This window comes from Castor canadensis, chromosome 7, assembly GCF_047511655.1.
Source record: "Castor canadensis chromosome 7, mCasCan1.hap1v2, whole genome shotgun sequence".
NCBI lineage: Eukaryota > Metazoa > Chordata > Mammalia > Rodentia > Castoridae > Castor > Castor canadensis.
In genome coordinates, this window is record NC_133392.1 from 96,932,952 (window position 1) to 96,956,230 (window position 23,279).

The 23,279-nt window shown below is 34.9% G+C and overlaps 1 protein-coding gene across 7 annotated transcripts in view; it reads right to left on the reverse strand.

The window, feature by feature from the left end:
* Window positions 1–10,925: 10,925 nt before the first annotated feature.
* Ptgfr (prostaglandin F receptor) overlaps window positions 10,926–23,279 on the reverse strand; it is a 43,289-nt gene continuing 30,935 nt past the window's right edge. For 6 of the 7 annotated variants that reach the window (XM_074079683.1, XM_074079679.1, XM_074079685.1 and 3 more), the window contains exon 3: window positions 10,926–15,355. In XM_074079683.1, coding sequence (XP_073935784.1) covers window positions 15,056–15,355 — 300 coding nt within the window. In that variant the 3' untranslated portion in view covers window positions 10,926–15,055. The remainder of the gene's footprint in view (window positions 15,356–23,279) is intronic. The other variant, XM_020151800.2, reaches the window with a different exon arrangement.

The following is a 23,279-nucleotide window of genomic DNA, read 5'->3' on the forward strand; positions in this document are numbered from 1 at the left end:
CGGTCCATAGGATGCAGTCTCCCTTACTGTAATCAAGTTTCATTCTGGGAGTCTCCCAAACCTGGAATTTTCCTCATCTTTTCTTTCTGTTTTACTTACTAGTCCTCCAGCTTCCCTAGTGCACTGGTTTTTCTAGTACCTTTGACAAGTGTCAAGGTTTTCTTTTCTAAAACTATTGATATCTTTTTAAAGTTGAGTACATTGTTTTAGATGGAAGACTGTAGTAACTACTATTCAATCAATACTTCTCATGGTTTTATATGGTTCACTGATTTCCATGAGATCATTTCTTTGGAAAATGTATTTTTCAGTATTACTTCTTTCTAGAAAAAAAAAAGCACCTATCAGCCTTTTGGATACTATTTAACTTTATTTTAAATCTGTGTAACTATCTTTGTCTAGATACCTAGTGCCTTGTAATCTCTCCAGATTTCTATCCTTAATAGAATACATGGTAATATTAAAGTTACAGACACACATACTGCAGAATCACATTTAGAGCAGAATCTTAAAACCTTGATTCAGAATCTTTAGTTCAGGGAGATCTATCTTATGTTTTAGCAAAAAAAGTTATTAATCTTGCATGTTCACAAGATTAATAACAAAATGCAAAACTATTGCTGCTGGTGATCTGAGCTCTGCTAACTAAACATAAATCTAGTTGAAACTGTTGTTTAAGATTTAAGTTAAAATTATGTTTTGGTTTTTCTGTGGTAAGGCAAATAGTTCCCTATTCTGTCAAAATTTCTATGAGGCGCTTGCATTAAGCAATAGCAAGGACGGTGGAAGGGGGAGGTTCAAATGGTAGAACACCTGCCTTGCAAGTGTGAAGCTCTGAGTTCAAGCCCCAGACCCAGCAAAAAAAAAAAAAACAGCAATACCAATATGAGATAAACTGTGAAGCTGTTGGTAGATACATCACAGATGCAAAGAGAAATGCCAGTGTAACTAAGACACAGGAAACCTACTCTAACAGCTAATTGAGATTTCCTGTTAGGTAGGATTTAAGAAAACAATGGTAAAATTGATTTACAAAATAACTTTTCTTCCTCTTCAAGAATCACTAGGAAAATGACCCACTTCTAGTTGAAAATTTTCAGTCCTGTAGTTTTACCCATCAGTGCTATGGTGCCATTGTTTTCTTTAATTGATTCTCTTTTTGTCTCAGCCTCGTGAAGAGTCAACAGAGTGCAAAAACAGCAGCAGCCATTTCTGGAAAAAGCAGTACCTTGATCCTTCAAATACTTCAAGTTGTGTACCAGGCTAAAATTAGCCATTTTATTTCTCCCAGTAATTATCATGAATCGTTATGATATTATAATTTTGATGGAGATTTTATTTTGACTGGCTATATTATTTTCATACATCTAATAGTCAGTAAAATTTAATCTTTGGTATTTCCAGGGATTCATGTCCTAAAAAGAACTCCAAATACATAAAAGGAAATCAACCAGGCATAAAAAGAAACCAACTAGTCATCCTGAGAGAAAAATTATACCTTATTAATTTCTTCATTTTCTGTGTTCTATTTTCTACTTTTTTTGCAAAAGACACATTTTATGCACTATGTTTTTCCACTGATTATTCTTGACTATGATTAATCCTAGGAACCTGATTCCCTGACTTCATGGGCTAAATCAACATACATTTTTATACTATCCGAAGTTTGGACTTAACTTTCTGTGAGAAAAACAACTGAAAAAATTAGAAATGGAAAGGACTACAGAGAGTACATATTAGGCATTAGATAAAATTTTTCTGTAGCCCAGAAGAAATTTCTTAAAACCATGTCAGAGAATGGTAAATATCTTCTTCCCAGCTGTTTTCCATTTAACACCCTCTCACTTTGTTAATAACCATCTCAAGCATTGAAAGATGAAACCACACCAAGAACTTCTTTGGAATGTGAGAGTAAGAAATATATTTCTCTTAAAGAACAAGCAAGTAAATATAGAAAATAAGGCAATAATAAAAACATTATTTCATCTAGTCCCAAGTGGATTTTATTTCATCTTTCATGGTTATTCTCCTGTTTTGTGAGACAGGGTTTCAAAACTGGCTAGGCTCCAAAATAAAAAGAGCCAAAAAGGCTAGAGGTTCATGCAAGTAAAGCACCTTCCTGACAAACCCAAAGCCCTGAATTTAAATCCTAGTCTGAGAGAGAGAGAGACAGAGAGACAGAGAGAGAGAGAGAGAGAAAGAGAGAGAGAGAGAGAGAGAGAACATGAATGTTGCACCATAGTCCTTCCCAGGCACAAGAAAGTTTCCAAATAACTAAGACTGAGTAGTGAGTAGTGGTTCATGTAAGGGAATCTTCTGCTTCCTGCCTTAAGTGCTGAACTAATCAATTCTTTGTGATTTTTCCCTAGATAAAAAAAGTGAGAATTGTCTTAAAAACTGGATTTCAAATGTTTAGCATTTTATTTATATACCACAATTCAATAATTCACAAAGTCATTTAACATTCTCAAGACACAAATTAAGTTCAAATTTCACAGAAGAGGCTGAGCTATTTTGGATACTGTCTTTTCTTGCCTACCAACAATATATCAGTGCAATTTTCCTAGCCATATTTCTGTTTGTTTTGGGTTTGCTTGCTTTTTTATTTGGGTGGTTTTGATGTTGGGTTTGTTGTTCTTTTGTTGTTGTTTGCTAGCACAATTTTCTACCATATTTATATTTAATAGTAAAGTTAGAATGTGATGAATGTGCAATTCATTTTAGAATTCTGTAAGATAGTTTTCTCCAACTCAGTTTCATTATAAAATAGTGATAATAATATCTTCTCATGAGGTTTTGAGGATTAGAAATATACAAGTACAATGCCTAAGATAGAGTATACTCCAAAAAGATATTCCCAGCTCTGTTCTCCTAACACACATACCCCCTTTGCCCAGCTTCCCTCTTACAATTGGCATAAAAGTACATAAGCATCAACTTAATGCCAAGTGACTTTATTATTCAAAAATGTCTTAAAGCCAATTATCAACTGCAAAAAGCATTTATTTTAAAATTATACCTTCATTCTGATTATTCATTTCTTAAATATACTTAAAGATTAAAACTGGTTAAGTATATTTATCTCTGGAAAAATAGTAAATATATATGTACGTATACATATATTCAATATATATATATATTCAATTAATATTTGATGTGTATATAAAAAACAGTATCCTTTAATCACTTTTTTTTGTTGTTCATTTATTCACATGTGCATACATTGTTTGGGTCATTTCTCCACTCTGCCCCCTCCCCCACCTTCCTCCCTCCCCCACTCAGTTCCAGGCAGGTCCTGTAATAACATTAGGCAACTGGAAATCAGATTAATGGCTCCATTATCCAGCCCTGTAAATTAGCAATTCAAAGGGCACATTAGTTATATGACCATATTTAAGTTTCCTTTTCATAGAAACAGTATAGCTTGGGTTCTTGGAGGCTGATATTTTAATCCTGTCCCTGTACTTTCAAGCAAATAGTTTCTCCAAATACAGTTTTTGACTATTTAAAATGATATAATATTACAATGGTTTAATCATACCACAGTAAAGGTCAAATTAGACAATTGATAAGCTTGTGAATCTAAAATTCCAAGCAAAAGAATCTAATTTTCATATTTAGATAAAGAAGATTGTGGTCAAATCCAATTAGTCTCAGAGTACAAACATAGTATTGGTAAACACCCCTGATAATAATAAAGGGAGACTCAGAAACCTCAGAGAAGAGCTGCTTGGACTCTTTTGAAAGGACCCATTAAAGATAGTGAAGAGTTTTGTCTGTCATGCTGAGTAGTTTGGACCTGCTCCTATAGGCAAAGAAGAATGAAAAGAATTGGAAAGCAAGCAAGTAAAATCATCATAATTATTTTTCAGGAAGAAAATTCCAAACTCAATGCGAAACAAAATGGCAGAATAAACCCATCTGGGCAGATATAGATCAAGCAGAACACAAAGATGATTTGCAGTGGCACATGCAATGAAGAGCAAAATTAAGAAGCTTACATGCTGGAACTTACCAGCCATCTACTACCTCTTAAACATCAGAGCAAAAATGACTTGTAGCTATATGAAAAAAAATGTCATTAAACAAGTGGAGTTCTAATCACAAGCTGTATCTCAGATGATGTTGATATTTTAAAATTTAATAACTCTGCACACTTGCAAATTTCAGAATTACAATAAAAATGCTGAATTTGGGGGAATGGTCAAAATCTTATGAAGAAATACTGGTAATGCTTATAAAAGATACATGATTTCCAAAGGCAATGATATAATATGATGATAGATCATCTTTCATACTTAAATTTGCAGTTGTTTTTGTCTGAGGCTATCATATCCTTCTTATTGTTCTCCTATGCACCACTCTTCACAAATCAGGAATCTGGAAAACTCTGAAACACATGTTAAGGTGAATGATAACAATGCCAGTCCATAGTTTAAGCAATTGATGCTGCTTCCTGATGTCAGAATGAACTGCTGAACTGTGTAAAGTCAAGTTGTTCTGCCATGTATTTATATTTTAGTTGGACATAAGCTATAATGGGCTTGCATCAGTAGAGATTTAAAAACCTGTCTCCACAGGAATAGAAGATGAGCTAACAGCATGTTTAGGGAACATGGAACCAAAGTTTTTACTTGAACTTTATCATTGCACAAAAACACAGCCACCACATAATCCAGTGTTGGGTTCTTGGAAAAGTTTTTCTGAATATTGTAAGCTTCTTTTTAGTAGATTAATAAATGCAGGGAGGTGTGGGCCACAAGTCAGAAAGATTCAGGAGCCATAACTAGATGTTCTGGCAAATTCTACATTCTGGGAAATGTCATTATTTCATAAGCCTCACCAAAAACATCACAACTGCACATTTTTAATATCTGTCTAACCACAGTTTAGAAGTCAATGGCTATACATAACTTCTAATTTTAGTATCTTTAACTCTCTGGATATTTTGAGCTCTCTGTTTTGCATTTTCTTTTGAATGTGAGGAAATCCCTGTCTTATATAACCAAAAGTGATGACAAATGTCACAATCTTAAGAAAACTGTCTTCTATTGCTGTTTTCAGTTTTTAATAGTCCAAGTTTTACAAATTGGTAAGTTTGACACTGAGATTTAAGAATAATGTGTTTAAAAGAATGACTACTTAAACATTTTTAACCATGTTTATGCAAGTCACAGTGACAAATGATACCTCATCCTGAGGAGGGACAGGAACAGCACAGCCTGGGCTTTTGTTTCTATAGCTTTTCTTCTTCTCTTCCTCTTTCTTTTCTTACCTTAGAAGTATCACATATTTGGACTTGAATTAAAGACTTTGCATTAAGAAATTCTTTTAGAATGAGATTTTGTGTCTGTATATTTTACTTGGTTTTGATCCATTTATTCTCAACTGTCATTCTAATTACTATGAATTAACCCATTATAATACTTTACTTGTCCCAGTAAAAAAGTATTAACATTATATTTTATTTGGAAAGTAAATACCTAGTTCCCCCCTGGAAAGCCGACAACTGATTAAAGATTTTTTTACTAGAGTAAGAAATTATTTTAACAGTAACTGGACTCAAACAATAGTGGAAAACAATAGAATCCAAAAAGATAATAAACATTGGAAGTATAGAAGTGTAGGGAGGAAAAGGCAAATGACCTAAAACTCTTTCTAGAAAGAGAAAGAGAGGAGAGAGACAGAGAGACAGACAGACAGACAGAGACAGAGAGAGAGAGAGAAGGAAGGGAGGGAGGAAAGAAGGAAGAGGAGTAGGGGAGGGAGGGAGGAAGGAAGGGAGTAAAGAGGAGGGAGGAAGGAAGGAAGGAAGTAAAAAAGGAGGGAGGGAGAAAGGAAAGAAGGAGGGAGAGAAGGAAGAAAAGAAGGAAGGAAGGAGGGAAGGAGGAAAGAGAGAAGGAAGGAAGGAGAAGAGAGGGAAGGAAGGAGGGAGGCAAAAACGGAGGGAAGAAGACTTTGTCTACACTTTGAGAAAGCTCCTCCTGAAAGCAGTACACTAAACCTTAGTTCACTTATGTCTGCTTTTTTCTGTATACAAATTTTTACTGTATATACATATGTATATATATATACACACACACACATCATCCTATGTACTTCCAACCCCTTTCTGCATACATATTTTCCATCAAATTGTTTAGAGTTGAAAGGTGGGAAATTAGGATAGGAATAAAATTGTTAGTACTAAAAATAGTGAAGCAATTTTGCATTATCAGAAAGTGTCTTGTTTCTTTGTCATTTCAAGTCATGCCATATGGCTGGTTAGCCTAATTGATTGAGCCAGTGGCTCTCAAAGCGTGTTCCTCAGACTTGCATTGCCTGGGATTTTCATCTATGATCCTGTTAAAAATAAAAATTCCCCAGCCTACTCCAGACTTACTGAATTGGTCAGTAGAGTGGGGTCCAGCAACATTATTTTTTGGGAACTGAGTTAATTACCCCATGTGAGCCAATTACTATACCTTTATTTTAAAATCAATGTCTACACTCTTGTTATAGGCTGATTTATGTTCTTCCAAATTTCATATATTGAGGTACAAAACCCCAGTTCCATAGAGTTTGTTTTTGTCAGTAGAATCTTTGCAGAGTAATTGAGGTTATATAAGTTTATTAGAATGAGCTCTAGTCCAGGGTGACTACTGTTCTTACAAAGAGAAGACTGAGGCACAGACACACACTGAGGAAAGATCATATGAAGAAAAATAAAGAAGATGCCATCTATAAAACAAGGAGACAAGCCATAGGAGAAATCAACCTGGACCATACCTTAGTCTCAGATGTCTGGCTGCCATAACTTCAAGGAAAAATCTTCAGTTGTTTTAAGCCACCTAGTCTCTGGCACTTTGTTATGGCAGTGCTAGAAAAGTTAAATACTTCAAAAACCCTAATGAAAATCTACTCACAAAGACAAAGATAAGATATTCTTGAAAGAATATAACTTGAAAACAAAACAATGGGCCATGCATGGGAGTACACAGCTATAACACCAGCTATTCAGGAGGCAGAGGTCTAAGTTTATCTCCAGGCAAAGGCATGAGACTAAAAACACACTTTCTTTAGTTTTACATTAAAAAGGGCTGGAGACATAGTTCAAGTGGTAGGGCACTTGCTAGCAAGCAACCTGAGTTCAAACCCCAGTACTGACAAAAAAATTAAAAAATTTTAAAAAACCCAGAGGGATTGTTATTGGATGTAAGTTTGGGAGGAAATGTTAGATCCCTACTTCACATAAGAGACAAAAATAAAAATTCAATGAAAGCTAGAAAACCTAAAGATAAAAAGCCAAACTCTAACAAAGAAAATGACAAGAAGAGAATATATAATATCTTTGAGGAGAGAAAAAAATTTTAAACAAGAAAAAAAATCAGAGAATTCTTACAGATACTCTGTTTAAGCAAAAATGTAAAACTCTATTGTGGCAAAATATACCCTCAATGCAAAATAAAATGGCAACATAGGCGAAAAGTATTTGTAACATGTATATAAAATAAAGGGTCACGATCCCTAAGGTACAATCTTCCTGTAAGTCAATGAGAAAAATATTATCATATTAATATCAACCAAGTTGGGAACAGGAATTCACAGAAGTGCAAACCACTAAGAATGTATGAAAAGATGTTCCATGTTAGCACTGGACAAAGTAACATAAAGTATGGTTTAATTATTATTTATTGTTGCCAATCAGATTGGTGAAAATTAAGACTGCAAAAATACAGAGTAGATGATATCAGGAATTGGGCATTTTCTTTTAGAAGAAAAGAGAAGGGTACACACTGCCCAATTTAGCTCTAAAATATCATCATTGAAAAATGAGCATGCCTGAATCCAGCAATTCCACAAACCTCAGTGAGAGAAGTAAAGGGACTTGTATACTGAAATAGCATCATGTGAAAGCAGGTCACGAAGGGAATAACTGGCAAGAAAACTCGTCATGAAAAAGGAAACTGTCATTTAAGTTATGGTGCATTTATGTTATGTAATACCATATGGATATTAATATTTTTCTCTGCATGTGCTATCAAGACAAAAAGTTGTAGAACAAAACAGTATATCTAGTACAATCTCACTTTTCTTTGAACTCAGGGCCTCGCACTTCCTAGACAAGTGCTCTATCTACTTCGTGAGTCACACCTCCAGCCCACAATCTCCCTTTATAAAACTAAAGTGACATTAAGTATCTACTAATGTAGGATTGCTTCATTTAATATGGGAAAGTTAACACTATAACAACAGCATCCATCTTTTTAATTTGAGGTTTTACAGATGTTGAAAAAAATTCAAAGGAAATTAAATGAAACCCAAGAATGTTTATATGCCTTTTTAAAATGGAAATTTAAAGTACACTTCAAATCCAAGGTGTATTTCTTTAGATTTTAATAATTTTGTCTCTGCTTTGTTACAAATTTATCACTTTAGAAAGTGAGATTTTTATTATTCTTTCATGACTTATCTAGATTAACTGAAAATATTCTCTAGCAAATTTGGGATTTTTGATAGTACAAAAACTTTCTAGAATGTATTAACTCCTCTGGAGTGGGGACATCAAATTCTTTCATATTTTGGGTTTTCTATCTAACCCTGTACCTCCCATATATGTTCGCCCCTTGGAGGCATGGCTCAAGTGGTAGAATGCCTACCTTGCAAGTATGAGGCCCCTTGTTCAATCGCCAGTACTGGGGGAAAATAATTTCAAATTGCCCTTTTATAATTGCAAATCATCTTTCTTATATTGCTTTCAGTTGATATTTCTACAAGGTAGAAAGGCAGCTCTGGCAGAAATTCTGTGCAGTAACTCCCTATATCAACTTAGAACAAAACATTTGGCTTATAAGTACTTACATCTCAATATTGCTATGATTTAATTTTAGCCAAGTTCCTGATTTAGTTCATGTACTGTCTTGTTTGGGTTCAAAATAAAAGCACCTATTCCACTTGGAGAAAAGAAAAAGAATGTAGTTTAATCTTATTCCAGTGCTTTTGTATGATTTGGGTTTTTGGACAGTTTGACAGAATTCAGTCACCCTGAGGCAAATTAGGCATATCATAGTAAACACATTCTATCACATGGAAATTAAAAGTGCAAAAGCAAAAATAAACTTCATCCATTCTTACAAGAACAATCATTTCCGTCAAAGTCACACTACGCAATGCTTGGGCACTGTATAGCAATGTCTTATTTTCTGCATTTTTAAGAACCAAGTTTTCTCTCTTTTAGACTATAACGTTTTTGGAATCTAGGACTTTTATTAATTATTAACAGTATGTGTGGCATTCATTCTTTCTTATCCTCATAGATTACAAGAGTATGTTTCTCAGTACTTATAAAGAGTGTATCCTAAATGTTTTCATGCCATGATTTTCCTAAGCTAAAAAATAAATTCTCCACCAACAACAACAGGTATTGGCGAGGATGCGGGGAAAAAGGAAGCCTCTTACACTGTTGGTGGGAATGTAGACTAGTACAACCACTCTGGAAAAAAATTTGGATGCTACATAAAAAGCTAGACATCAATCTACCATTTGATCCAGTAATACCACTCTTGGGGATATACCCAAAAGACTGTTACTCCAGAGGCACCTGCACACCCATCACTATTCACAATAGCCAAGTTATGGAAACAGCCAAGATGCCCCACCACTGACGAATGGATTAAGAAAATGTGGTATCTATACACAATGGAATTCTATGCAGCCATGAAGAAGAACGAAATGTTATCATTCGCTAGTAAATGGATGGAATTGGAGAACATCATTCTGAGTGAGGTTAGCCTGGCCCAAAAGACCAAAAATCGTATGCTCTCCCTCATATGTGGACATTAGATCAAGGGTAAACACAACAAGGGGATTGATTGGACTATGAGCACATGATAAAAGCAAGAGCACACAAGGGAGGGGTGAGGATAGGTAAGACACCTAAAAAATTAGCTAGCATTTGTTGCCCTCAACGCAGAGAAACTAAAGCAGATACCTTAAAAGCAACTGAGGCCAATAGGAAAAGGGGAACAGGTACTAGAGAAAAGGTTAGTTCAAGAAGAATTAACCTAGAAGGTAACACCCACGCACAGGAAATCAATGTGAGTCAATGCCCTGTATAGCTATCCTTATCTCAACCAGCAAAAACCCTTGTTCCTTCCTATTATTGCTTATACTCTCTCTACAACAAAATTAGAAATAAGGGCAAAAAAGTTTCTGCTGGGTATTGGGGGGGAGAGGGAGGGGGCGGACTGGGTGGTAAGGGAGGGGGTGGGGGCAGGGGGGAGAAATGAACCAAGCCTTGTATGCACATATGAATAATAAAAAAAAGGAAAAAAAATAAATAAATTCTCTATAAAAATGGGCCCTATTTAAATGCTATTAGGAAAATAAGAGTGATTTTTTTTAACCTAATGTTGACATCATTAGTGCTGCCTACCAATTATTTTCAGGTCTCTTGGTATATTCCAAGCTGCACTTGCCTTCCCCCTTGAAGTCAATGCTAATTGTTTTGATCAGAGATCAAACCCTCCAGGTGGAAGATCTAATACCTCTGTATAATCCACCATGTTCTGTTTTCTTCCCTCTAGCAAGAACATCAGCATCTAATGCTGACTATTTTGTCACTTGAGTTCTCTAAAGTGACTACAATGACCAGAATTCCCCTTCTGAGTGGACAGGAGCCATGTGTAAGATAAAACCTTTGTGAAGTTTGGGGGGGTGAGATTTTGAAGTTGTTTGTTATGATAGACATATCTAGGTTATCCTAGCTGTACCTACATCACCAGATTTTGAAAATGATGGGATCTGAATTATAACCTGCTTAGGCAAGATGAGGCACAGGTAAAAGAAACAGATTGTCACTGAAGAGTGGAGAGAAAAAGCACAACAAGAGGTAATAATGGAAAGCAAATTGAAATTCTTCCCATCTAACAGCAAATAAAAATAGGTGCACAGATTTTAAAGTTCCAGATTTTTAATGATAGAACTACTGTATGGCCCTGCTACATCACACCTTGACATATATCCAAAGGAATGTAAGTCAACATTCAGTCCAGATACCTGTACTCTCATGCTTATAGCAACACTATTCATAATAGCCAGAAAATGGAGCCAGCCTAGTTGCCCATCAACCAATGAAAGTATAAAGAAAATGTGAGATATATACACAATGAAGTTTTATTCAGGCATACAGAAGAATGAAATTATGTCATTTACAGGAAAATGGATGGAACTAGAGATCATCCTGTTAAGTAAAATAATCCAGACTGAGAAAGTCAAATATTGCATGTTCTCTCTCATATGCAGAATCTAATCCTTAAAAATAAATGACAAGAATGTAAAGTAGGTACTGTTTGGGTGGGTACATTCAAGGGAAAGAGGGAGGGTGAGAAGAAAGAGGAAGGATAAAAATGGTTGAAGTATTTTATACACCTGTGTGAAAATAGAACAATGAAACTTGCTGAATTTGCTCCAAGAAGGAGGGATGGGGGACAAGAGGAGTAATAGAGGGGAAGGGTTTGAGCAGGGTACATTGTATGCATGTAGGGAGCATCATAATGAAGCCCTTTGTACAACAAATATGTGCTAATAAAAAATGGACAACAGTTCCAAATTTTTATGATCTTCCTCAAAATAACCACTCTTGATAAATGTCAGTCTAATTTTATTATAAAATCATTTGAAGGTTCAAGCTAGTCAGCACTAAAATTGCATGAGTTGCACATTGATACAAGCAGCAAGATATACATATCCATATTTAATCTCTTATGCAATCCAATAAGTACGAGGAGCAAAAAAATACAATTATTCACATAACAAGGGAAAACACATTTCATCTCCAATTAAAATGTATCAATAACAAGTTGAAGTTCAACATTATATTTACCAAGTGAGGAATCAAGAAAATATATACTTCTAGACCTTCTATTCTTTCTGACCCTACACAGAAATTTGGAACAATGGTGGTAAACAAGTAAAGCTAGCAGCAATTTTCACAAAGAGCTCACTGTACATATTTAACAAGGGCTCTAATTTAGTTCTAAATTCAAATTACTTTAGAAGAACTTTTGTAAATATCACAATGTACCCTCAGTACAGCAATAATATAATTTAAAATTTCTTAAAATTCAAATTAGTCATAAAACTAGAGCAGGTTTGTCTTTTTAAGTCTGAAAGCACAAACAAGATCATGTTGCATGACATTATAACATTGCTCTGTGTGTGTGTTCTAACATTTATGAATTTTTCACTGGCTATACAGATAGTTAGAAGCAACTTTCAATCTCTAGAAAAAAATTTTAAAGAAAATAAGAGATTATTCCTATTGCCTAATTGAAGCCATCAGTAAAAAGTCTGATCCTTTTGGATGTACCCATATCTAATTATGAATCACCATTCCCCTGGTATTCACACTCATAAAAACCCATATGAATTTTTATCTCATTTTTTAAAAATGCACAAACACTCAAAAAGTCTGACATGTCTCACATTTGCCTAAATAATATGATTCTCCAGAAATAATAAGTTTCCCAATGCAAAGGAAAATTCAATTATTCTGAAGGTCTGATTATGAATTTTAAAACAAAGTTTAAAACACTCAAACTGGTAAACGTGGTGAAACTATCTGCAATATTTATTTCAACAAATCAAAACAAATAGACTGCTACTTGGAACATTTATGAAAGTTATTAGAGGATGTGCTCTTTTATTATTCATTACACAGTAAAGTGCCAAACTATGTGCAGCACACATACTAACAGAAACACTGTTGTATTCACTCTCATTCTGTTCTCCTTGGAAGACAAGCCTAACACTCAGCAAACATACATTCTTTTAGTATTTTTTTTTCAATTTTGCATGTCTACATTGTGGGTTTAATGTCATCTTAAGACCAGTTTTGATGCCCAAAAGCTATACTCAGATAATATAGGTAACTCTTCCAGAATATGCACCAAGTGACCCTTCACTCCCTAAAGCCTTGCATACCAACATAATCTTGTCACAAGAGCTCCTCAATTCAGACAGACATAGCCAGAGCCTCACTGTGAAAATAGGATTAAAAGGTTCATGGAGAAAAGTCCTCAGGTCTCTAAATGAGAGTTTTTTATCAGTGCCTCTCCTCAGTGGAAATACACGGAAATGTTCACCACAGGTTTTTACCCACCATGAGGAAGGATGGAGCTTTGGTTCCTGGTGTTTCAGTCCATAGAACACCAAACACTCTTAAATAGCTGCAGGAAATAAATACGGTGCTCTGATAGTAAACAAACCATCTGAAAATTCTTCTGGGCTTTAAGTGCTTTTGAAACACATGAGAACATTTACACAATGTAACAGCAATCACAAATTGCAGTAGCTTTATTACACATAGCATTGTACACACACATGCACATATGGATTCACACATACAACACATGAACCAATATATTACTGTCAATTTAAATTTAAAACATGCAAAACCTTTGCAATTGCATGTCCAATATACACCTAAGAACTTCTTGTCTGTAATCCATTTTGACAAGTAATTATCTCACACCTATAATGCGCACTCTATATAAGAATAACCTAGGACTGGGGATGTAGCTCAGTGGTAGAGCACTTGCTTAGCATGCACAATGCCCTGGGTTCAATTCTTACCACTGCAAAAAAAACCCCGTAAATTTATGTAATTCATCATTTACTGGTCTTTGGTTAAGATATCTCATGCCAGTGTATACATGTTCTTTAAACTCCCTGAAAAATAATTTCCTTTAAAACTTCAATGAGGCTATTTGTTTTATTTCTTAAATTAACTTACAACAATTTTCCAAATTTGCAAAAGTTAACAATGACTTCCAATGTAAGTTACTAATCAAAAACAGAAATTTATGAACATAACTTAAGTCTAGTTAAATTGACAGATTTCCTAGAGTCTAAAATCAATCTCACAAGAAAAATTAATTTTTAAATGGAGCCAACTTAAAGAAAGCAGGGATTGTTGTCCTTTGAATTCTGATTAACCATTATAATGATCTGCAAATGCCTAAATAATTTCTAGTCTTATCTTCTCAAGACTGGTAGCATGGGCTTTAGAAGAGTGGTCTTATAGAATTAGTGGATCTATTAACAACAGAATTTTCTGATGTGTGTGTGTGTGTGTGTGTGTGTGTGTGCTAAAAGCAGAAATATACTAGCTGCAGGTAGTCTTTGAATATTATGGCGTATGTTTCTTTTATTCTCTGACACAGCAATGATGGCTCACAGTAAAGCCCCTTTATGCCAATGTTCTTTGCACATATCACTGGGGTTTAGATTTGTTTGCATTTTCCATGGTTCAGCTTTTTAGGAACTGCTGTCATGCAAATTGCCCATATCTGTGCTAAGCTGGAGCCTTTATTTCTCCAAAAAATTATTGTGTATCAGTGCACTAAAATTTTCAGAAGGGAGATTATTTGAAAACTGCAAATCTTTGAATTGCCAAAAGAAATCCTTCAAACAATAACTGACCTTTATAACAATAAATGCAAGCAGTCATACTTGTCAAATGTTACAAAAAATGGGCCCATTCCAAACAGTCTTGCAAGATCAGACCACTGACAGGCAGACCTGGCCTATGTTCTGGTGGTTATAAGCCACAGATGTCTCATGTACATATTTATTGAGGCTACGTGAGGACTAGTAAGCAGACATAAAGGCTGAGGGTGCTGTATTTCACTGAGCCTATCATATAAGGAATAGCTACACAGCAGTGATACCAAAATAGCCATTTCACTGTGCACAGTGTTAAGGTGGTCTCTCGTAAACAGGTCAAGTAAATTCATTAAGCCTTAACAGATTCATTTATTCCAAATTCATGAATCACTCAGACAAGCTCAAAATTATTTTCTACTTGACTCCCATAGCATTATTTCATACTACCTCCACTTGACAAAAGCAAGTGAAAATGTGTAATCATGCTGCAAAAGCTGAATCTGATCAAAGTACCCCCCAAACTACATGCTGTAGTCTGAATTTTCCAGTTAGGCTACATATATTTATCTAATTGACTGAAATCTGACCAAAACTTCTCCTAATTTTGTTCTAGGCCTACACTGACTTACTATCCTACTAAACTAGATTTGTGCTGATTTATTTTCTCTGAAACTGGTGACTCAGAAATAGCAGCAACCTTTAAAGAATTTTTAATGGAGCTGAGTTCCCAAACATGTAAGCTGATGACGTGCACTCCACAGCAACGCCTGGCAAGCCTGTAGAGATTCTTCAGGACAGCCTTGCGGAGAAGAATATAAACCCAGGGATCTAAGATTTGATTCCATGTTGCCATCCGAAGAGCAAAAAGTGTTGTTTCACAGGTCTCTAGAGAATTATTTCCATTGATTCCAATGTTGACCATGGTTACCTAGAAAACAAACAAAATAAGAAAACTGACGTTAGACATTTTTCAGGCTTTTAACTTTACTAGCTCTTCTATAGGATGTTTGTTCTATTGTCCACAAAGTGAATGCTATTTTGCAAAATATCGACAAAAATAAATTAATGCTAGCATAATCACTGACACAGACATTTTAATCTTTTTAATTCAAATTGACGTCAGAACTACAAAACCAATAATGGCCATGGTTAGCCAGCTGTGCACAAACAGAATGACTCAAGGGAGGACAAATGTTGATATCCGAAACTAGACTTCTCATACTTCTGGGAATAATAAGCTCAAAGCCAACACACATTTATATATTTCAATGAAAAAACTAAAGTATATTTAAACAAAGAAATTATATATAAGTTAACAAGTAGTTTGAAACAATGAATTTGGAACATTTGATATCAATTTGTATATGGTACATTGTCCTGGAATGCTACTTTTAAAATTTTGTGCTTGGCAACTACAATGATACCAACGTCTTCAATTTTATATTCCCTTTTCCGCATCTCTCACCCTAACCTTAACTTGGTTAAAATATTCCTGAAAGTATGCAATGGAACTTTCTAAGGAATTTGTGAAAATGAGGCCACTTCCACACATTGTGACTTAATAATAAAAGTGTATGTTTTGGTCTCATGTGTTCATTTCCTGAGCACTGATGATAGTAAAGTGATCATTGTGTAGAGTCAGTCCCATAATAGTCCCAGCTATGTGACAGAACAAGGCAAATCACTAAGCTTAGCTTTGACTTCCAAACCAACATTTAAGACAAATAGGAGAGCTTTGGAAACATCTTGGCCATGAAAACAAATGAACAAAAGATGAAACTAAAAATTATATGACCCTTGGACCATTGTGGCATCAGAATTCAGAGATGCTATAACATAACCTAAAATCCCAGATGAAACAAAAATCAAGACCATTTTCAGAAAGATGTTTATTTGCACTGATGATATCAGTGGTTGAAGGATAAAGGTCCTTTATCAAAACTTTTAATGTCTGCACCACAAGTACATAATCCTTGGCTAGCTCCTTAATGGTGCATCTGAAAGTTTACCTCGTGATTTCATCTCTCCTGCAAATAGCCCATTCTCCACTCATGGGGAAGGCCTCACTTATCCCAGATGCACTGAGCTCTTTCTGACCTTTGTCCTAAACAACTTCCTTTGTTTTTAACTCCTATCCCTCATTTCTCTGCCTGACAAACTCCTGTATTTCCTTCAAATCCCACACAAAAATGTGGGATTTTCCTTGTGACTTTCCCTGTCTTCATCAAGAGGAATGAGTAGTTGCCCTCTCCTCTGCTCCTACAGTGCTGTCTCTGCCCAGTTATGTCACTTAACAACAATGCATAATAATTATGCATTTGTCTGTGTATTTCTGAGCATCTTTTTTAAATTTCTAATACCAAATACACTGCTGACATCTAAAATGTACTCATTAAGTGTTGGGATTAATTCAGTTATGTTTTTATTCCTTGAGTTACTTCTAAAAGCACAACTAATCATCAGAGAAACCTGTGACCATCCATCACAAGAGCCTAGTATCAAATGTTTCTAAAAGTTTTAATTTAACACCCTCCACTAGTGAAGAATTCCAGGAAAGTTTGTTGGCACTTAAAACAAAAAGGATCTTGTAGTCCATACAAATCTCTTGATAAATGGTTCCTTTCCCAGAAAGACAATGCATCAAACTAACTGCAGGTCTAAATATTCTGTAGGTAAACAAAATAAACACAGTGTTTCCTACATAATGTTACTTGTGTCAGCAACAGAATCTTCTACCACTGCTCCCCCAAATTATGCAACAGGATTTAAGAAATGCAGGGTCCATAACCCTGTTCCTCTTAGAAGAAAACAAGGCCAAGACTTGACTGGCAATTGGATTGAGGTTTTTCACTTTATATTTTTCTGTATTTATTGATTATCTTCTATATGCCAGGCAGTGTGCTAGGAATTGAAGGTTTAGTGCTGAACAAAGCAGATACTGGAATTGATAATCTGTTTGCTAGAATTTTATTTGTTTTGGTTCAAAGATGAATAAATGATTATTTCTCCTGGCCTCACAAGTATAAAATGTATGCATTTTCGATGAGTGATCAGATATGTTTTGGAATATCTCACAGCCCAGCCAAGACACTACACTGTGTGTGTGGAAGCAAATATGCTCAGCGTAAGTGCATGGAACCACTGGCCTTGCTTCAGAGATGTGCAAATTTAAAGAACCTCAGTTATACGGCATGAACTTCTGTGGCAGTATGGTCACCATCTGTGAAATGACAGTGAGTCCTAGGATCCAGTCTTCTCTCCAGAGCACCAGGGCAGTGCCCAGGCATATATCCATTCTCTCTCTCTCTCTCTCTCTCTCTCTCTCTCTCTCTCTCTCTCTCTCTCCCTCTCTCTCTCTCACCCTCCAATTCCAACAGTGAAGAGAAGAATTAATTATTGTATCATCAATAAACATATAGGTGGAATATTTCTATAAAAGAAATACCACTAGTATATTATTAGTGATAGTATATTATTGATAATTCAAGATAATCCAAGTATCCAACAAAAGAGAAATTATGGAAATATCATGTAATAGGAAGATGTGCAAGCATTAATATTTGTGGTTCATTGTTAATTTTACAAAAAGCAAGTCACCAAGTTATAGTGATTGTGTGATTTCAATTTTTTAAAGAATGTTATTTTTTGAGATATCTGTCAGTGTTTTCATTGGTTAACTCTAAACAGTAGAAGATCTTCTCTTTGGTTTGGGCCTAATTTGGTAAGTTTTTAGATCACATATTGTTTTTGCAAGCAAACAAATTGTGCCTTTTTTTCCTCAAATAGTTTGTGGAAATATAGTATTTCACCATGGAATTGGATTCATGGATTGCTTATGTGTGATTGTGTAGAGTGAGGCAAAACAGAAGGTGCCCAGAAATGCCTGGAAAACTTAGCTCTGAGAAAACTGGCAGATGTGTGGGAGCTGAGGTCAGGATGAGGAATGTCTGAAAGCTCGGCCGACAAACAGTTTGCCGTCATTTTCCCTGGACCCTGATGACAGGCACTTCACAAGCCATGAGAGCATTCTTCTGTGACTGGCCCACCCAAGCTTACATTCCAGACAGTTGTGTACAGATTCTCACCAAAAACACAACCTTTCATCTAGTTTCCAAGAGCTATCCAGCACATAGAGTTAAAGGAAGATATGTCATTTTCCAAAATGTCTTCTTTGGACCTTGGCATATTTCAGTTGTTCACCTTTGTTAATGATTAGAATTCTGAGAAATGGACAAGAGCAAGTGTTTCTACAGGCTACGACAAAAATTAATTAATTAACATGATAATCTCCAATACACTCAACACTAAAATAAGAGAGAAACAAAGAAGTCATGTAAGAGGGGAATTTTCGTATATTACCAGATTTCAAAGAGCAAAATAAAGAGTGATATAATAAAATATCCATTCATTTGGGCTGCATAATGCAACTAGATCAACTACCAAGGTCACCAAAATTAATGAATCTACTGGACTACTTAACTCACCAATAACAGAGGCCATCCCATGTTAGTTAGTTTTATTATGGAAGTTATTCCAGTATCCTGTATCCTATGTCTGAATATCTGTTGGCAAAAGTCAGGACTACAATGAACACTTACAGGTAAAAGCATGGTAAGCCAGGCATGGTGAAATAGTCAGTAATCCCAAGATTTGGGAGGCCAAGGCAGGAGGATCATAAATTCAAAGCCAGCCTGGGTTACATAGTGTGACTCTGTCTTAAAATAAAGAAAAAGGCAAAAAAGAAAGGCAAATTCAAGAATCATGCTTCTGTTACTTTGAGTCTTATAAAAGTACATCCTATTTCCTGGTACACTATCACATATACAATCATTAGGAAGTCTAAGTTTTTGCAATTTTTCTAGGATATTAACACTTCAAATATTCAAACTTCACTAATGTTGCACTTATGGTAATTCTGTGTTTTTCCTTGGCACAACTTTTTTTCAAGTAAAATTAAGTGAACACATAATCAAAAACCTTTCTGAGGTACCTAAGTACTTTTTTACAATTTTATCATCTATTTTAATATGAATGACCTCTATGAAAATTACACATGGATCTCATCTAGACTCTGAAGCATGTATTTTTCACACACAGTTCATCTTACTCCAAGAAATAGATCACCTTTTCCTCCTTTCCATTAATAGCTGTCAATATTGACAAGTTCAGTTACTCAGGAGAAACACCAAAGACTAGTTTAGGGATAATAATCCCAGCTATTCAGGAGGAGAGATGTGGAGGATCACAGTTCAAGGCCAGTCTGTGCAAAAAGTATAAGACCCCATCTTAACCAATAAAAAGCTAGCATGGTGGCATGCACCTATCATTCCAGCTATGCGGGAAGTGTAAATAGAAAGACTGTACTCTTGGCTAGCCCAAAATAAAGCAGGAACCTATCTCAAAAATAATGAAAGCAAAAAGGGCTGGGGTATAGCTCAAGTGGTAGAGCATCTGCCTAAGAAATACAAGGCCTTGAGTTCAAACTCCAGTACCACCAAAAAAAGTGTGCACAGAAGTTCAATTCACTGATTTGCAAGTCATTATCCCTTATAGCTTTATCATTCAAAGAATAATCTTTGCATTTTGCACTTAAAAAGCCATAAAGGGCCAATTGTGATGATTTATTACAATCTTGCTTCACCATAAAATAAAAAAAAGATTCATGTGGAAGCTTTGCCAAGGGATCTTCATTCTACAAGGTCTCCATGTTTAGAGAACTTTAATCTATGTGTTAATTTGGATACCTGGTGACTGAAGATCTATGTAAAAATGATGGATTTTGAAATATTGAAGCACCTATGAGTGTTGCAAATATAAGTTCACTGGCAATTTTGGAAAAGACATATTATATAAATCATGGACCCTTTCAGTTTTAAATAGATATATGGTGACTTTATAGTATTTATTCTTTTTCTTTTCTGTCTTTCTTTTTTGTGTGTGTGTGGTACTGGGAAATGATTTCACAGCCTTACATATGCTGAGTAAATCCTCTACCAGTTGAACTATGCCGTAGCCCTTTTGCTTTTTTTAATTGTGTTTTGAGGCAGGGTCTTCCTAACTTTGCCTGTATTGACCTCAAACTTACAATCCTCTTCTGCCTCAGCCTCCAGAGTTGTATGCTATCATGCCTGGCTTATAGCTTTTATTCTTGAAAATAGAATATTTTACACTCACAACAGTGAATACAAAAAACTTCTGAAGACAAAAAAACACTCTTGTGCAACTCTAGAAAAATATGCTTTAAAAAAAAACCCTGAAATGTAGTCTCTGACAGGATATATCTTTTCAGATATAAGCATTTTTCATACCTAAGTTGTATGAATTTCTGCACTACAGGTTATAGAAGGTAATAATATTTAAATCATTTCTCATGCATTGAATATGCATTAAAATAAAAAGAACATTTTGCACATGATGAGTGATTTGGAGATAAGACAGAAATATCATGTTGAGAGAAATAAGGGCAAAGTTATATAGTATTTCTCATGTCATAGCACTAGAATTTCTGTGAAATGTTCTCTGTACCCCAAGTAGACAACAGTACTGCAAAACATAAACATTTGTAAAGATCAATTTTTTCTGCTTGATTTGCTCAAAGAGTATTAGCCAGTGACCTGATTGACAGCATGTTCCCATCTCTTCTTAAAGACCTTCAGAGCTGCCAATAAATGAGAAAATAGGATACACTAGGCGATACTGCTCCCTTTGGAATAGACAATCCCATAACACTTTATACACATCTTCAACCAGCTGAGGAAATGATGTGTAAAATAAACAGTAGAGGAAATTTTCCACAAATGCTTCTTCTAGAAATGGAGAAAAGAAGTGAAAAGTCATTTCAACACTATGTATCTTAACACATTTCATCCTCACAAAACTCCTAGGTGTAGGTGTCATTTTTCTGATTGCTAGAAAATGGTAGAGGCAAAATTTAAACTCATGTCTACCAGGATACAAAGTCTTTTATCTTGTGCTACATTTTTCCCAGTAATGAGGCCAATGTTTGTATATTATATTTAGGAAAAAGGTAATAAAATAGTAATTGCTAACATTAATTCAACACTTACTGAATACCATAGTTCTTACTATGTATATCTAGTATCTTATTTAATCCTGATACCAACTATAAGAGAAGTAATATTGTCCCTATTTTAAGAAGTTGAGGTCAATGCACTAAGAGTTTAACTTCCCTAAGGTCACCCAAATAAAACATAGCAGAGTTAGATTCCAATAACAGGAGGAAGAGGGCAGGGATTCATATTTTGGTTTCATTGAGGTCAGTAGATCTCATTTTAAACTCTACATTTCTATGTTTGTCTACCTATGCCTAGCTGTCTTTCTAGTCTTCCCATCCAGTATTTCTATAAATATACTTTTACTAGTATCTTTTTTAAAATAAAAAAAACAATTTAATAAATTTTTTGCTTCAAATCTCTTATGCCCTTTGCAACAGATACGACTGAAAGGTAAATTGGATGAGTTGAACGCCATGTAACTGAGGAGTTCATCAGAAGTTAGTAGAAAAATGATGAGAGTAGAGAATGCTATCTGTCCCAGAATGGTAATACAACATTTAAAGCATGAGCTAGCAGAGGTAGAGCAATAGAATACGACAATGCTCAGAATCTTCTTTCTTCTTCGTGAAGATGGTATGATTTTCTGTAGTCTTCCTCCACATATCTTTTACAGTGGTCTTCATATGGTCTCTTGGACCTTGCATTATATTTTATCCAAACTTCTGCATTATTATAATTTTTATCCTTATTCCATCATTCCTGTCTTTGGCAATGATGAAAAATTAATGATCAATAGGCAAAAGTTTTACATCTTAGAAGAAGAAAACATGTGGATGAAAAATATGTATTTGCACATATATTTTGTTATAAAAAGAATTTGAAATGAAGGACAAGAATGAAAAACAGGTCACATTATTACTGACTTCTGATGGACTCCTCGGTTATATGGTAAAGAAGTAAAGTAAAGAAGGTGAATTTGATTGCTGTACTTTCCATACAAGAATGAATATAGAATTTTTAAACCTTTTGAATTCACCATAAGAAGACTAAGGTGTAAAGGAACACAATGAAAGGTATGAACCAATTCTGGATACATACATTTCTATGCACATAAATGTCATAATGAAACTCCCTGTATAGATATCTTAAGCAAACAAAAATGCCTTTTTTCAAAAATGGAAAACAGGAAGGTAAAACAGGTCCTGTCTTGGGGTTGGTACCAGTGAGAGGGGGGAGAATATAAGGAAAGAGTGTAAGAGGGTGAATATGGTGGAAATACTGTGCATTCATGTATGAAAACTGAAAAATGAGACCTGCTGATACAATTCTAAGAAAAGGAGAAGGAGTATAAAGGAGAATGATGGAGGGGTGAATTTAATGCATACTGTAAGCACTTTTGTAAACATCACAATGTACCCCCAGTACAGCAATAATATAATAAAAATTTTTAATTTAAAATTTTTGAGACATTTTTCTTTAAATTAGGCATTTCGCAGCATTTGAAATTCTTGGCTCTGTCCAGCTATGATTATCTCCACTAAATCCACTGTTAGACTTAAAAAATTACTGTGCTCCAAATACAGATTTAAGACAATTTCATCCCAATCAAGAAATGTTTGACAAAAGTATCATAACCAGAGCAGTTATTATCATTACATAAATGGATTAAAGAGAAAGCAACTAATTGGAAGTTCATTATAGTATTGGAAGTACATTGTTTCAGGAGCAAAAGACTATTTGACTGCTTGCAGTACCCTTTTTATAGCAAAACAGACTGAACCAGGAAGGTGTTTCAGTAAACCATCTGTCTTAAAATTCATAATGCTTTTCCAGGGA